This window comes from Pongo pygmaeus, chromosome 3, assembly GCF_028885625.2.
Source record: "Pongo pygmaeus isolate AG05252 chromosome 3, NHGRI_mPonPyg2-v2.0_pri, whole genome shotgun sequence".
NCBI classification, from domain to species: domain Eukaryota; kingdom Metazoa; phylum Chordata; class Mammalia; order Primates; family Hominidae; genus Pongo; species Pongo pygmaeus.
The window spans coordinates 111,410,180-111,425,039 of NC_072376.2; the positions used below are offsets into that span (position 1 = coordinate 111,410,180).

The 14,860-nt window shown below is 38.9% G+C and overlaps 1 protein-coding gene across 2 annotated transcripts in view; it reads right to left on the reverse strand.

Annotated features, from left to right (window-relative positions):
* EIF4E (eukaryotic translation initiation factor 4E) overlaps positions 1 to 14,860 on the reverse strand; it is a 48,092-nt gene that overhangs the window by 19,625 nt on the left and 13,607 nt on the right. The window contains exons 1-3 of one of the 2 annotated variants that reach the window (XM_054485392.2): positions 7,051 to 7,218; positions 6,154 to 6,274; positions 1,874 to 1,980 (exon numbers count right to left, since the gene is read on the reverse strand). In XM_054485392.2, the coding sequence (XP_054341367.1) occupies positions 1,874 to 1,980; positions 6,154 to 6,159 (113 nt within the window). In that variant the 5' untranslated portion in view covers positions 6,160 to 6,274; positions 7,051 to 7,218. Of the gene's footprint in view, positions 1 to 1,873; positions 1,981 to 6,153; positions 6,275 to 7,050; positions 7,219 to 14,860 lie in introns of those variants that run through there. The other variant, XM_054485391.2, reaches the window with a different exon arrangement.

A 14,860-nucleotide genomic window follows, 5' to 3' on the forward strand; every position in this document is an offset into this window, starting at 1 on the left:
TTTTTTTTTTTTTTTAACTGATGAGGACACTTAAGAATCCCTTCTTAGACTCCATTCAAGCTGTGAGGGATATATGCCTTGTTTACTTCTCCCCACGATAAAAGCGACACCAAGAACTGGGTTCACAGACAGCTAGAAGATATACAGTTTGTTTTATATCACTGAAAAAAATGAAAAAAAAATGTGGGTTTTGGTGCTACTATTAGGTTAAACTATATAAAACTGCCACTAGTGAATTGTTCAACCTAATACATGTGGTACACTGCTTTCCTGAGGAAGGATTTTATCCTTTATAGACTGTTTGACTTCTGATGTCCCACTAGCTGACAATCTCCATTGTCTAAAAAACTGATTTGTTCCTCACTGGAGGATATACTGAACCAAAGGGTCTCCTATGAGAAAACTGCATACAGCATATTTGAACTACTTATTTCAGTAGGTCTTCCATGATGAATAAAGGAAACATTTAAAAAAATTAAGATCATAAAAAAGTTTTAATAAATGAAACTAAATTATAAATAGACTTGTGGACTCTTTTAAGTAGAGAGTGAATGGTCGGTCTGCCCTAAAAAAAGTAAATAAAAAGAAAAAAAGACAACGAAATGAATTGAAATACTTCAAGAACCTCAGAAGTTAATTCCAATTTACTTTCCTCTAGATTGTTACAATGTTTCTAAACTGCCATTTTCTTCCCACCATGGGCATTCAGTGAACTCAAGTTAATTCTCATATACCCCAGAAAATAAATAAAAACAAACCTACTGGAAAGGAGTGGGAAGAGTTGGGAAAAGCCATATAATGAACTAATACTCAATTTCCTGCTACACTGTTAACTATGAAAACTTAACTAATTTTAATCTGTCCCCTTTTCTAGTCTCTCACTTACAAACCAACCTTCAAACTCCACATTCCCTGGCTCTCATTTCTCATTCTCAGTCCAACTTCAAGTCACCTGTTCTTACTCTATACATCTGTATATCTCCTATTCACTCTTCAAACTGCCCTAATCTCTTTTTTCATGTTTTATGGAACTACTCTATGGAACCTTACTAAAAGACTTTTTCCCAAGTCAGCAGGGACTTTTTTAAAAGTGTTCAATCCAATGGATATTTTGACATCTTGCTTCATTTGACCTTTTTAGCACATGTGCTGTAAACCACCCTATCTTAGAATAAACCACCTTCTTGGTTTCCATGACCACCACTGTCTCTTTTTTTTTTTGAGATGGAGTTTTGCTCGTTGCCCAGGCTGGAGGGCAATGGCACGATCTCAGTTCACTGCAACCTGCACCTCCTGGGTTCAAGCAATTATCTCACCTCAGCCTCCTAAGCAGCTGGGATTACAGGCGTCTGCCACCACACCGAGCTAATTTTTGTATTTTTAGTAGAGACGGAGTTTCACCATGTTGGCCAGGTTGGTCTCAAACTCCTGACCTCAGGTGATCCGCCCGCCTCCGCCTCCGCCTCCTAAAGTGCTGGGTTTACAGGCGTGAGCCACCGCGCTGGGCGACCACCACTGTCTTTATATGTCCATCCTTCATAGGCATTCTTCTTCAACGAAAGCCTCCTATATGATGCTAGTATCCCAGGTCTTTGTCCTGAGTCAAGTTCACTTCTCCTTAAGGGAACTTATTTACTAATGTGGCTTCCATTACGACCAATACTTTTCAAACTAATCTCTCACATAGTTCCTTTTGAACTCAAGACTCACACATAAAACTGTCTGCTGGTCATGGGTCATCCAAGTGAAAATAGAACCCTCAACCTTAGCATATCTAAAACTAGTCTCATAATCTAACTTTCCCTTCAAACTTGCCCCATTCACCATTTACCTTGTGGCCTAACTCAGAAAACCTAGGTGTCAGAAAGCTTACCTGTTCTGTAGGGGATGTTTAATATAGTGTTCTGGGTTAGCAACCTCCTGATTAGATTCCGTTTTCTCCTCTTCTGTAGTCGGGGGATTAGGAGTAGGGGTGGTTTCCTAGTGGAAAATAATATAAAACATTATTTTAAATGTCTTAACACATCTATGACAGCAATATTCTAACTAAACCTGAACTGATATGCTGATTATTTTTTTTTTTTGAGACGGAGTCTCTCTCTGTTGCCCAGGCTGGAGTGCAGTCGTGTGATCTTGGCTCACTGCAACCTCCTCCTCCCAGGTTCAAGCAGTTCTCCTGCCTCAGCCTCCTGAGTAGCTGGGATTACAGATGTGTGCCACCATGCCTGGCTAATTTTTGTATTTTTAGTAGAGACGGGGTTTCACCCCATTGGTCAGGCTGGTCTTGAACTCCTGACCTCGTGATCCACCCACCTTGGCCTCCCAAAGTGCTGGGATTACAGGCGTGAGCCACCACACCCGGCACTGATAATATTTTTTAAGAAGGAATTAAAGCAGATTGCTTCATAAAACAGACCACAGACCAACCTCTAAGGAACCATTCTCTATTCTCATATCTCTTCATTAAGAGCAAAGAGCAAATGGTTTCTCAAATTTGAAAATATAACAGTATTTATAGTTATCCTTCCACTTGCACTTTTTTTTTTTAAATAGCAGGAAGACTGTCACAGACTATGCAACAAAGTTGGGAAAATCTTCTATCTTTCTTAACATACCATCATATTAAGATACTGCATATGGTACTGAAGGGGGTATCAGGAAGGATAGAGGATGGAAACTAAAGTTTCAAGAGTATAACAACTATATCACTGGGCACTGTGGTGCGTCTCTATAATCCCAGCTACTCGGGAGATTAATAGGAGGATTAATAGGAGGATTGCTTGAGCCCAGAAGTTTGAGACCAGCCTGGGCAACACGGCAAGACCCTGTCTCAAAAACAAACAAAACAAAACAACATTATGATGACAAAAAAGCTTTGTAAAGTGATCAAGCCAATGATACGCAAGTCTTACCTTCATGGCATACTGTTTACCCTATGGTAACCTAAAAGTTCGGCAACTTAATATTTTCAATGGACCCTAACAAGATGGACATTGGCTTGAACTTAAATCTTCTTTTAGGCTAGACAAAATTAACACTGTCATCTAAAAATATCAGAAAGAAAAGGAGTCTAGGTACAGTAATTTAAAATAGGTGTTCACCACATTCTTCCATGTAGCTCTTCATACTATCATAAATTGTTGTCAACAAAAGAAGAGAGCTAAAGAAAGGCACTAGGACAAAGACTGATACCAAATAAAGGGCAATGCAACAAGTGTTTGCATATCAGACTGAAGCAGCAAACAATAGAGATCTATGTTAACATAACAAGATATGTAAGTCAAATATTTATTATCTAAAAGAACTCAGAGCAGAAAGGTGGTAAATATTTATTTGAAAGAATATGGGGTTTTTTTTTGGTATTTTATTTTTCTTAGAGATGGGGTCTCACTCATAGCTCACTGCAGCCTCAATCTCCCTGGCTCAAGCCATCTTCTTGCCTCAGCTTCCAGGGTAACTGGGACTACAGATAGGCATCATGATACCTGGCTAATTCTTTTTCATTTTTAGCAGAGACAAAGTCTCACCACGTTGGCCAGGCTGGTCTCAAACTCCTGAGCTCAAGCGATCCTCCCACCTCGGCCTCCCAAGGGATATGTTTTTTCTTATCAACATATGACATGTACAAGAATTTCTATTAGCCTATAAAGTCACCCAGAACAGAGACCATGTCTTGATTTTACTCAATAATCACAGTACTTAACCCAATAGGAACTTATTAACTTGATTACTTAACTGAATAAATTTAAATGTTTACACAGAATGATTAAGGCCTGAAAATTGACATACAGTAAGTAATGCCTTAAAACCAAACATTTATCAACATTTACTTACCAGTAAATTTAAGTGTTCAAACAGATAATTACTGAATGCCATTTCCTATCCCACTAGCTTACAATTAATGATGGGTTTCCAGGCAGACAGTGAGAGTCTTGATGAAAACAATGAGAGACTGGCAGGCAGGTAGGCTTTGGGGGACAGGGTACCAGAGAAAAACTGATGTAGATGAGAAGTGGGCTCCTCAATATATGTAAACATCCCTCACAGGTTTTTGGCTGACTCCTAAACTGGCACTTTCAGAGTGTAACTCTGGTTGGCCTAACAGAGAAGAATAGCTGAGCCAAAACCTGAGACTGCCCAGTATTTGTGAAACATAAGCAGAACGGGTGCAGGGACTTATGTCTGTAATTCCAGCACTTTGAGAGGCCAAGGAGAGAGGACTGCTTGAGTCCAGGAGTTCGAAAACAGCCTCAGCAAGTGAGACCCAGTGAAGAAAGGGGAAGAAAGAAAAAGAAACAATCCTCTTTCTCTCTCTCTCTCAAGTCTTTGGACATACAGGAATTAAAAGCAAGTTATCACTCAGGAAAAACATATTCAGTTCCTAGAATTTTAAAGTGTTATTTTGAATTAAAATAAAAGTCCCACTGTAAGTAACTGATACTACAGTCTTCATATCAAGAACACATAATTGGCCAGGCATGGTGGCTCACGCCTGTAATCCCAGCACTTTGGGAGGTCGAGGCAAGTGGATCACCTGAGCTCAGGAGTTCAAGACCGGCCTGGCCGACATGGTGAAACCCCATCTCTACTAAAAATGCAAAAATTAGCTGGGCGTGGTAGCGCGCGCCTGTAATCCCAGCTACTGGGGAGGCTAAGGCAAGAGAATTGCTTGAACCCAGGAGGCGGAGATTGCAGTGAGCAGAGATCGTGCCACTGCACTCCAGCCTGGGTGACAAGAGCAAAACTCAGTCTCAAAACAAAACAAAAAAGGACACATGATTTTGTACTTTTCCAACAACTTAAAAAAGGAGCTACACATTTTTAAATATGTGTGTATGTATGAATCAGTAAGTATACTAATTTAAAATCTTCAGTCTTCACTTTTAAACATACTAGGTTTTAAAACGAACGATGTGAAATACCATAAAAATTTTTATTGGGCATAGACAGTCATCTTTTCGTATGATCTATATGGGAACTAAAAAATATTTCAAGAAACAAGTTCTATTTTAAGATATCTAACCTTATTTTTAAGGTTGCTTCCTATAGACACTAAATAGTTTTAAGTTTACATTCAGTTTAAAAACAAAACTCTACTGCAAAATCCTACCATATTCCTCTCTCTACTCTCTTAGGCTGGTGTTCTCTCAATGAGCAAATTTCACTGGAAATTACATCCTAAATGACCAATCTCAGGTTCTATTAGGGAATTTAAAAAAAAAAAGGAAAAAAAAATTAAATGACCAATATTTCTAGGTTTATAAACTACCTGGACAAAAAAGTAAAGGCTAATTTAGCAGATTATGGCTAATCTCAAAGTAGTCAAACACACTTTTACCCTAAAATAGGCAATCTTCCCTTGAAAAAGCATCCTGTAACAAATTTTAGGTGGGTAGATTAGGGAGTAAGAGTGAGGCCATGGGATGGTGCTGTGTTCATCCAGGTAGTAACCAATGTGGCTCAAAGAGGGGGTTCATGAAACCAAAGAGCTAGAATGGTAGGTTGGAGTGAGACTGTTAAAGGCCTCAAAGGTCAGGCTAAAAGTGTACCTTTCATCTTGGGGGCAATGAAAGCCATTAACTAGAAGGTCAAAGAGATTAAATACAAATGGCAAGTAAGGGAACAGAAAAAGATAACCAATTTGAGAGCAAAGTATTAAACCTGGTTTAAGATTTGCTGAGTTTATCAGCTTCAAATAAAAATGTTCAGTATTGTAATTTAGCAAACCCAGGGCTGAATAAACTGTCATAGCAACAAGAGAAAGTTGAAAGCGAAGAAAAAAAGCAAGCAAGGGCGAGAAAAGTCTAACAATTGGCTGCAAAGAATGTCAGGTAGCTTTTTACTACATTCTGCAAAAATTAGCACAAGTATAATATTAATCTTACAGGACAATCCTAATATTAGAGAGGTAAATATTTCCCAAATCTAGCATCATTCTGTGGTGTTTTCAATAAATCTGACTAAACTTTAGGTTCTCCTCATCATGTTCAAGTCTACATTGCTTAAATTCCAAAACCATGATGTGCTTTTCCATAGTTTTGAACATTCAAGATTTCTCAGCAACTCTCAACCTAAATATACATATAAACCACTTCTTCTAGAAATAATGATGAGCCTTCCCCCTCAGAACACCCCATTTGTGTCCTCCATTACCTTCATTCAACAAATGAACGGGCGCAGTGGCTCACGCCTGTAATCCCAGCACTTTGGGAGGCCGAGGTGGGCGGATCAAGTCAGGAGAGACCAACCTGGCCAGCACGGTGAAACGCCGCCTCTACTAAAAATACAAAAAATTAGCCAGGCGCGGTGGTGGGCACCTGTAGTCCCAGCTACTTCGGAGGCTGAGGCAGGAGAATGGTGTGAACCCGGGAGGCGGAGCTTGCAGTGAGCCGAGATAGCGCCTCTGCACTCCAGCCTGGGCGACAGAGCAAGACTCCGTCTCAAAAAAAAACAAAAAACAAAAAAAACCAAAAACAAATATCTACTTACTCACAGGAACTTCCAAAAAATTTCTTTCCAGGTTAAGACAAATCACCCAACACCTTATTTGAAGTATGGAATAATCAGTAGTCCCTCTCAGCACTAATAATGGTTTGAACCAGTAACTCAAAGTATAGTCCACAGACTACTACTGCTGGTCCACAAACGTTATGGTTGACAGTGAGGTTAAGTATAGACATGCAAAGTAAACACTTCGAAAATCTGTAGCAATTTGACAATTTTGTATCTGCTGAAACTAATCAAATTCAGGCTTACATTTTGCATGCATGTCTTCATCTTTATCATTTTACAAAAGTATTATATCACAAATTTAAAAAAAAGAAAAGGCCAGGCATGGTGGCTCATCCCTGTAATCCCAACACCTTGGGAGGCCAAAGCAGGAGGATCTCTTGAGCCCAGAAGGCCAAAAGAGGAGCACCACTTGAGTCCAGGAGTTCTAAGGCTGCGGTGAGCTATGATATAGCACCACTGCATTCCAGCCTGGGTGACAGAGTAAGGCTCTGTCTCTAAAAAATTAAATTAAATGAAACTTTAAAAACAAACACAAACCAGATTGTCATCAGAATATGAGATGCACTGCTTCTGATCACACCCTCTAGAGCCATGTTCCCCATGTTGGAATTCCAGCTCTGCCATTCACAGCTGTAAAATTCAGAGCAAGTAACTTCCGTGGCCTCAGTTTCCTCATCTTAAAATGGGCATTGTGACATTTATCTCCTAGGATCACAATGAGGATTAAATGAATTAAAAAATAAAAGCATTTAAACTGTCTGATACATGGGAAATGCAAAATAAGGGTTGCTTTTTATAAAGTAGCTAAAAATTTTAAGCGAATGGTTACCTGACTTGCCATTCTCCAAGTATTCATTCAGAGCAAACTGTATGACCAGACACTATGCTGAGTTGTTTCATATGATTTATTTTAGGGAAAAAAAATTTTTTAAATTATATTTATCACTTTCCTCCTTCCTAAATTCCTTCTGATATATGTAGATAGAGGTATTCCTCCCAGAACAATAATGATTAATGCAATATAAAGTCATTTTAAAGTAAATTCAAGTGAGGAAACCTACTTTTCCTACTTTTAAAGGTACTCCCAGATACCCTATTTCCCCTTTTCTGTACTGAAGGTATTGTATCTTTGGCCTCATGAATGGCTAAAATATAGCATTGAGCTGCAACTATCTATTACCAAGGAACAGCATAAAGGACATTGAAATCAAGCACCAAAACCGGCACAAAAAAGGGGGCTAGAGGGAGAAAGACATTCTATATCAGGCACATTTATTCACATACCATCTTCTGTGCTTCCAAATAATGCTGCAACTGACAGTCTGTATATATCAGGCTCTGACTTCACTACTACAGTTTTCCTCTCATAACAGGAAAAGCAATCCCAGGTTTATCAATCCCTGATGCACTAAGAGCCATACTGCAAAATGGGTAGCTCAACAACACAGCCTGGATCCACCTCTAACCCCAATTTGATGAGTCCTTTAAGTCTTAAGGTGAGTATGATAGGAGAAAACTTTCAGAGTACAACAGGGATTTAAGTGATCTAGGGCAAGTCCTTAAAACCCCTGTAAGGATCAGTTTCTTCCCTTGTAAAAAGTGCCATGTGGGTTTTCATCAACAATCCAAGAGTTTGGCACTGAAGTGATCAATAACTGTCAGCTACCATGAGCAATCAGTACTTGAGATGACATTAATGTAAGAGTTTAGAAAGGTAAGAGCTGAGTAAATGCGGCATACTGAACTAGACTTCAAACTCTGGAGGAAGTTCAGCCAGTCCTTTAAATTTTAAGATGAGGAAAAAATTTTAAGAACAATAGAAGATAAATCACTAACATTCATATCCCAGTAATATCTGAACAAGGAGTGGTAACCTAAACTACCTAGGGTATGCTCTCTAAATTACTGTCCTGGCTCAATAATTTCTATCTATCCTCAGATCCTTACACCAGACCTTCCCCACCTTCACCCCACCCCCAATCATACACACAGTAAGTGGGGATATGAAAAGAGAAAGAACTCGTGATTAAGTTAGAAATAATTACCCAGATTACTGTTACCACACCTAAATAATTCTGATACCAACACTCTCCCCATTCCTGATGACACAAAAATAAACATGTTTGGTCAATGCTACAGCACCAAATAATGGATAACAACATGATTGGTGACCCATATCCAGTAGTGCTTCCTTATATTCCCCCTTCCTTCACTTTCTGTAGCTGAACTGGAAAACCAGCTGTGTCCATATTAGAAATGTAAATGCTACATATGGCAAAGACAGCTGCAATTATTTCTATAAGGTACTAATACAACGTTCTAGTAAATTGAAGTCACTATATTAAATAAAGGTATGAAATAATGAGCAGAAGGACAGACACAGTAAGAACAGAAAAGGGTGGTGCTTTGTGATTTTGAAAAGCTCACGCCTCATCCAAACTATGAGTTTTTACTTGACAGGGAACATTCACTAAGCAGTAACTACCAGGCCATGTGCTACATTATTTTCATACATATTATCTCAACATACTATAAATCATCTCAATATAGTCAATCTTCATAATCCTGTGAAACAACCATTATTCTCTCCACTCTTCAGACAAATCTGAAGTCCTGGAAAAGTAAACATGTCATTTAAATCCAGGACTACCAGGATTTACTTAGGGCTAAGAACACCACATGTCCTAGTTCTACCTGTTTGTTGTTTCAGCATAATTGTTAACAGAACTCTCATTCACTCCCAAAGGTGGCCAGGACTGCATAATAAATTACATGGTTACAAAGATTCTCTTTCTAGGCAACATAAATCTATAATATATACTGTGCTCTGCTCTACAGCCTCAGGCTCAACACCTTTGCTCATCTTGCCAATGCATGTGACTGCCAATAAACTAGTAAAAAAGGCATGAATGGTACTCCTCACCCTTCCTCCCAGACACACAAAAAAACCCACTACCAGGAAAAAAAGCAACTATATAGTGAGTTTGTATTATTATGCACAACAGGACACTAAATACCCATTGGTCAAATATCTCACATATACAAGTAAGTGTAAGTAAAAACGTCTTTTATGTGTACAAATAACTTTAATGAGAATATTATTTAATACAAATATGTAAACAGACTTCATACTTTTCTGTTCCTTGTAGTATCCACTGTTAGTTCTCAGTTTTGTCATTCATTTGACAAATTAAATCAGGCAAAGAAATGTATACAATCACATAAAAAGAATCATGTTCTCACACTTGAACACACAGCAGTGGTCAAAAATAATGAAATGTTAACTAGACACCATGATTTAATGCAAAAAACACCCTGTACAGAAAAGTTTCAGGCTTCTAACTTCACTGAATGCAGTACTAAATGTTCTTTATATTCCTCAGCTTCTTCCAAGTCTTTTTCACTTTCTAACATCTGCCAAAGAACGGTATATGCGGCTTCCAACCTGTGCTGGCAAACAAGGCTTATCACCTGGGATTCTCACAGAATTTCTGCCTGCTTTTTAATGGCATCATTTTCACCATCTTCAGCTCTCATTTTTTTTCTTTCCTTCTTGTTTTGCTTCTTTTTCATGCATCACTTTTTCTCGACCAACTGCTTCACCACAGGAGTCTTAATTTGTCTCAGGACAGGATCAGCCATGGTCCCCCAAGCGCCATGAGAAGGGTGGGACAGAGCCAGGGTAACCATGGAGGAGGCGGCTGTCAGTCCTCAGTTCTTTCCAACAAACCATGCATTTCCTCACAGCACCCTCACATATGTAAATTAATATAATTAATTAACTAGTACACAAGAACAACTATAGTCTTACCACCTGTCTTGTAAGAAAGAAAAAATTTGGTGAAAACACTGAAAAATTGCCTCAGGCTATTAAACTGTTTTGGTTTTTAGCTTTCAAACCTCTATTTAAAGTAAAGGAATACCAGCTAATATGGCATCACTCATGAAAGTGTGGCTGTGGATTTTGCAGTCTTCCTTATCTGTAATAAGGGATCAAAACCATGACTTTTATACTCCTCCCTTAACCTAGAAAGTTGAAATAAAAAAAAACACATGGAGATTTAGCAAAATACAAATCTTTCAACATTAAAACACTGCTCACATGGAAAAAATTTTTTCATGTAAAAGACCCTGAGACATCATATATCAATCATGATTCAAAAGACAGTACTTCTTAAAGTGCTTTTCAATTAATATAAAATGGCATCTAAACAATAACAAAAAATCACTGGTAGCTGGATTACTAAAGGAAAGAGTTGTGATGATGTGTACAAATTGTGCAGTGTCCACAAATACTATAAAAATTCAATAGCTGTTTATTTAAATAACCTAATTACTTGATCAAAATTAATAAATAGCACTAACTCATGAGTGAATAGAGCTGATTAAGTTTGTTGGGCTATAGCTAAATATTTATATCTCTGGATACTCAGCAAGCTATACTTGAACACATTTTATTAATTAAAAAAAAATCCCAACAGTCTACACTTGCATTTCTGATCTTCAAATAAACAGTTTTAAAACTTGGATGAATTCTTTTTTTTTTTTTTTGAGACAGATTCTCACTCTGTCACACAGGCTGGAGTGCAGTGGCACGATCTCGGCTCACTGCAACCTCCACCTCCGGGGTTCAAGCAGTTCTCTTGCCTCAGCCTCATGAGTAGCTGGGACTACAGGCATGCACCACCACAGCTGGCTAATTTTTTTGTATTTTAAGTAGAGACGAGGTTTCACCATGTTGGCCCAGCTGGTCTTGAACTCCTCCTGACCTCAAGTGATCCGCCCACCTCGGCCTCCTAAAAGTGCTGGGATTATAGGCATGAGCCACCGCGCCAGGCCTAAAACTTGGATGAATCCTTTTTTTTTCCCTTTGAGACAGAGTCTTGCCCTGTTGCCCAGGCTGGATTGCAGGCGTGAGCCACCGCGCCCGGCCTCCTACAACTGTTTCTAGGATTACAGAAACTGTTGCTAGGATTACAGGCGTGAGCCACCACACCTGCCTTTTTATGTACCAAGGTTTTAAAATCACCTTTCAGAAGAAAATATTTTGAAGAAATATATGCCTTAAAAAATTTTACAAAACCAGGTATAGTCAGTTTCATATGTTCCCAGGATTAGAGTGGAATACAACCTTCTATTTACTTAGTTTAAGTTTTACTTAGTTTAAGTTAATGAACTATCAAGCTTCCAAACGTAAAAGGATCTACTGAGTTCCAAGCCAAAACTAAATGGGAAAATAGAAAAATAATAAAATTAAAATAATAAGATCTACATTCTTTAACCTAGTAATTAGACTTATAAGAGACAACACATCTATCAACAGATAAAACCAAAAGGTAACAGATAAACAAACCATGGCGTATATGGTATAAGCACTAAACATGTTTGTAAAAATTACTTTAAAACTAATACAAATGTGGAGAAAAGCAGATTACAGAACCATATAAAAATGAGCACTTAAAAAAAAAAAAAAAAAGGCCAGGCGCGGTGGCTCACACCTGTAATCCCAGCACTTTGAGGCCGACGTGGGCGGATCACGAGGTCAGGAGTTTAAGACCAGCCTGGCCAACATGGTGAAACTTCATCTCTACTAAAAATACAAAAATTAGCCAGGCGTGGTGGCACGTGCCTGTAATCCCAGCTACTTGGGAGGCTGAGGCAGGAGAATCGCTTGAACCCAGGAGGAGGAGGTTGCAGTGAGCTGAGACCGCGCCACTGCACTCCAGCCTGGCAACAGAGCCAGACTCTGTCTCAAACAAACAAACAAACAAAAAAAAAAAAAAAAAAAGAGCACTTTTTTTTTTTTGCTTTTGACCTATTTTAAGAAGTCCTAAATAAACTGTAGTGCATCCAGAAAATGAAACATTACTGAATGCTAAAATAAAATGAGTTATCAAGCCATAAAAAGATGTAGAAGGAACTTAAATGCATATTACTAAGTGAAAGAAGCTAAGCTGAAAAGGCTACATACTGTATGATTCTAACTGTGACACTCTGGAAAAGACAAAAAGATCAGTGGTTGGTGGGGAGGGTATAAACAAGCAGAACAGAGAGGATTTTTAGGGCAGTAAAATTATTCTGTACGATATTATAACCGTAGATACATGTCATTTTACATTTGACAAAACCCACAGAATGCACAACATCAAGAGTGAACTCTAATGTAAAGTATGAACTTTGGGTGACAATAATGTCAATTTAGGTTCATCAATTCTAACAAATGTGCCATTCTGTTGTAGGATGTTGACACTGGGAAAGCTGTACCTGCACCAGGGCAAGGAGTAAGTTACGGGAACTGTATTTTCTGCTCAATTTTGCTCCGAACCTAAAACTGCTCTAAGAAAATTAAGTAGTTAGTTTTTGAGACAGGGTCCCGCTCTGATGCCCAGGCTGGAGTGCAGTGGCACAATCACAGCTCACTGAAGTCTCGACCTCCAGGGCTCAATCAATCCTCCCGCCTCAGCCTTCTGAGTAGCTGGGACTACAGGCACATGCCACCACATCCAGCTGGTTTTTTGTATTAATATTTTTAGTAGAGACAGGGTTTCACCATGTTGCCTAGGCTGGTCTTGAACTCCTGGGCTTAAGCAATTCACCTGCCTCAGCCTCCCAAAGTGCTTCAGGTTTCAGGCATGAGCTACGCACACACACCCGGCCGAAAATTAAGTATTTAAAAGGGGAAAAGAAAAGGTACAAAGAAGGATATCGTTTAAAAAAAAAAAAAAAGTTCACAAACAAGTGAACCAAAATATTACCAGAGAACACCTAGTTGTTGAGATTACAGATTATTTTTTTCACAATGATCTAAATGTTCCAAATGTATTATAACAAAGTTATATTAAAGCCCAAATAAACATCTGAAACTACTCCTGGACTGCTCAGTGTATTCCAATAATCTGCCCATCCCCTCATGAGCCAACAGCCAATATCATATTTTTGTAAATTACTTTTTTTTTTTGAGACAGAGTCTTGCTCTGTCACCCAGGCTGAAGTGCAATGGCGCAATCTTGGCTCACTGCAACCTCCATTTCCCAGGTTCAAGCAATTCTCCTGCCTCAGCCTCCCAAGTAGCTGGGATTATAGGTACCCGCCACCACGCACAGCTAATTTTTTGTATTTTTAGTAGAGATGGGGTTTCACCATGTTGGCCAGGCTGATCTCGAACTCCTGACTTCAGGTGATCCACCTGCCTCAGCCTCCCAAAGTGCTAGGATTACAGACGTGAGCCACTGCGCCTGGCTGTTACCTTTAATAATATTTTTCTTCACGGTACGGTAAGTTCCCCAGTCACCTTTGCTCTTCCTTTTTAAAACTTTGCTTCTGCTCATACCTGTAATCCCAGCACTTTGGGAAGCCGAGGTGGGCGGATCACTTGAGGTCAGGAGTTCGAGACCAGTCTGGCCAACATGGTGAAAACCCGTCTCTACTAAAAATATAAAAATTAGCTGGGCATGGTGGTGGGCACCTGTAATCCCAGCTACTCGAGAGGCTGAGGTGGGATAATTGCTTGAACTTAGGAGACAGAGGTTGCAGTGAGCCAAGATGGTGCCACTGCACTCCAGCCTGGGCAACAGAGTGAGGCTCTGTCTCAAAAAAACAAGTCTACGTACTTCTTCAAAGGAATAAGTTAAGATTTTGCATGTATGTAACAATTACAGGAAGCTATAAAAATGAACATTCAGAGGACAAAAAAAAAAAAAAAAAAGAAGGGAAGGAGGATGGGAGGGAGAAAATAAATACCTGGAAATTCAAAATGAATGGAAATTTAAAATGAAGGTTGAAAAATAAATGAAATTTCCCAGAGAACTAGTCCAAGAGATCTAATATCTGAGTAACTGTTTCAAAGAGAAAAAAGAGGAGAATTACCAATAAACCTATGAGAATTGATGGACATGAGTGTCCATATTAAAAATGCCCAATGAGTACACAGTACGATGGATGAAAACAGACTTATACTAAGGTATATCATTGTGAAATAAGGACAAGAAAAAGAGTCTACAAATTATAGGGAGTGAGGGTGAGAGAGCAACAGGTCACACTAAAAAATAATCTTTAGCTACCAGAATAATTTCAGACTCATCAGCAGCTACAACAGAAGTCCACCATAAAACCTGACTTCAGAATCCTGAAGAATTCTATGTCCAGCCAAACTACAGGTATGACACTTAATATTCAAGGCCTCAAAAATTTTTTTACTATGTACTTTTTCTCAAAAAACTGCTGGAGATCTGGCCCACCAACGTGAGACAAGAAACCAAATAACAGGAAGATAAAGGGCACAGCAAATGGAAGGGTGGAACACAAAAGTCAAATGAAAGAATCAGGAACATGGTAAAAGAAGATCCAG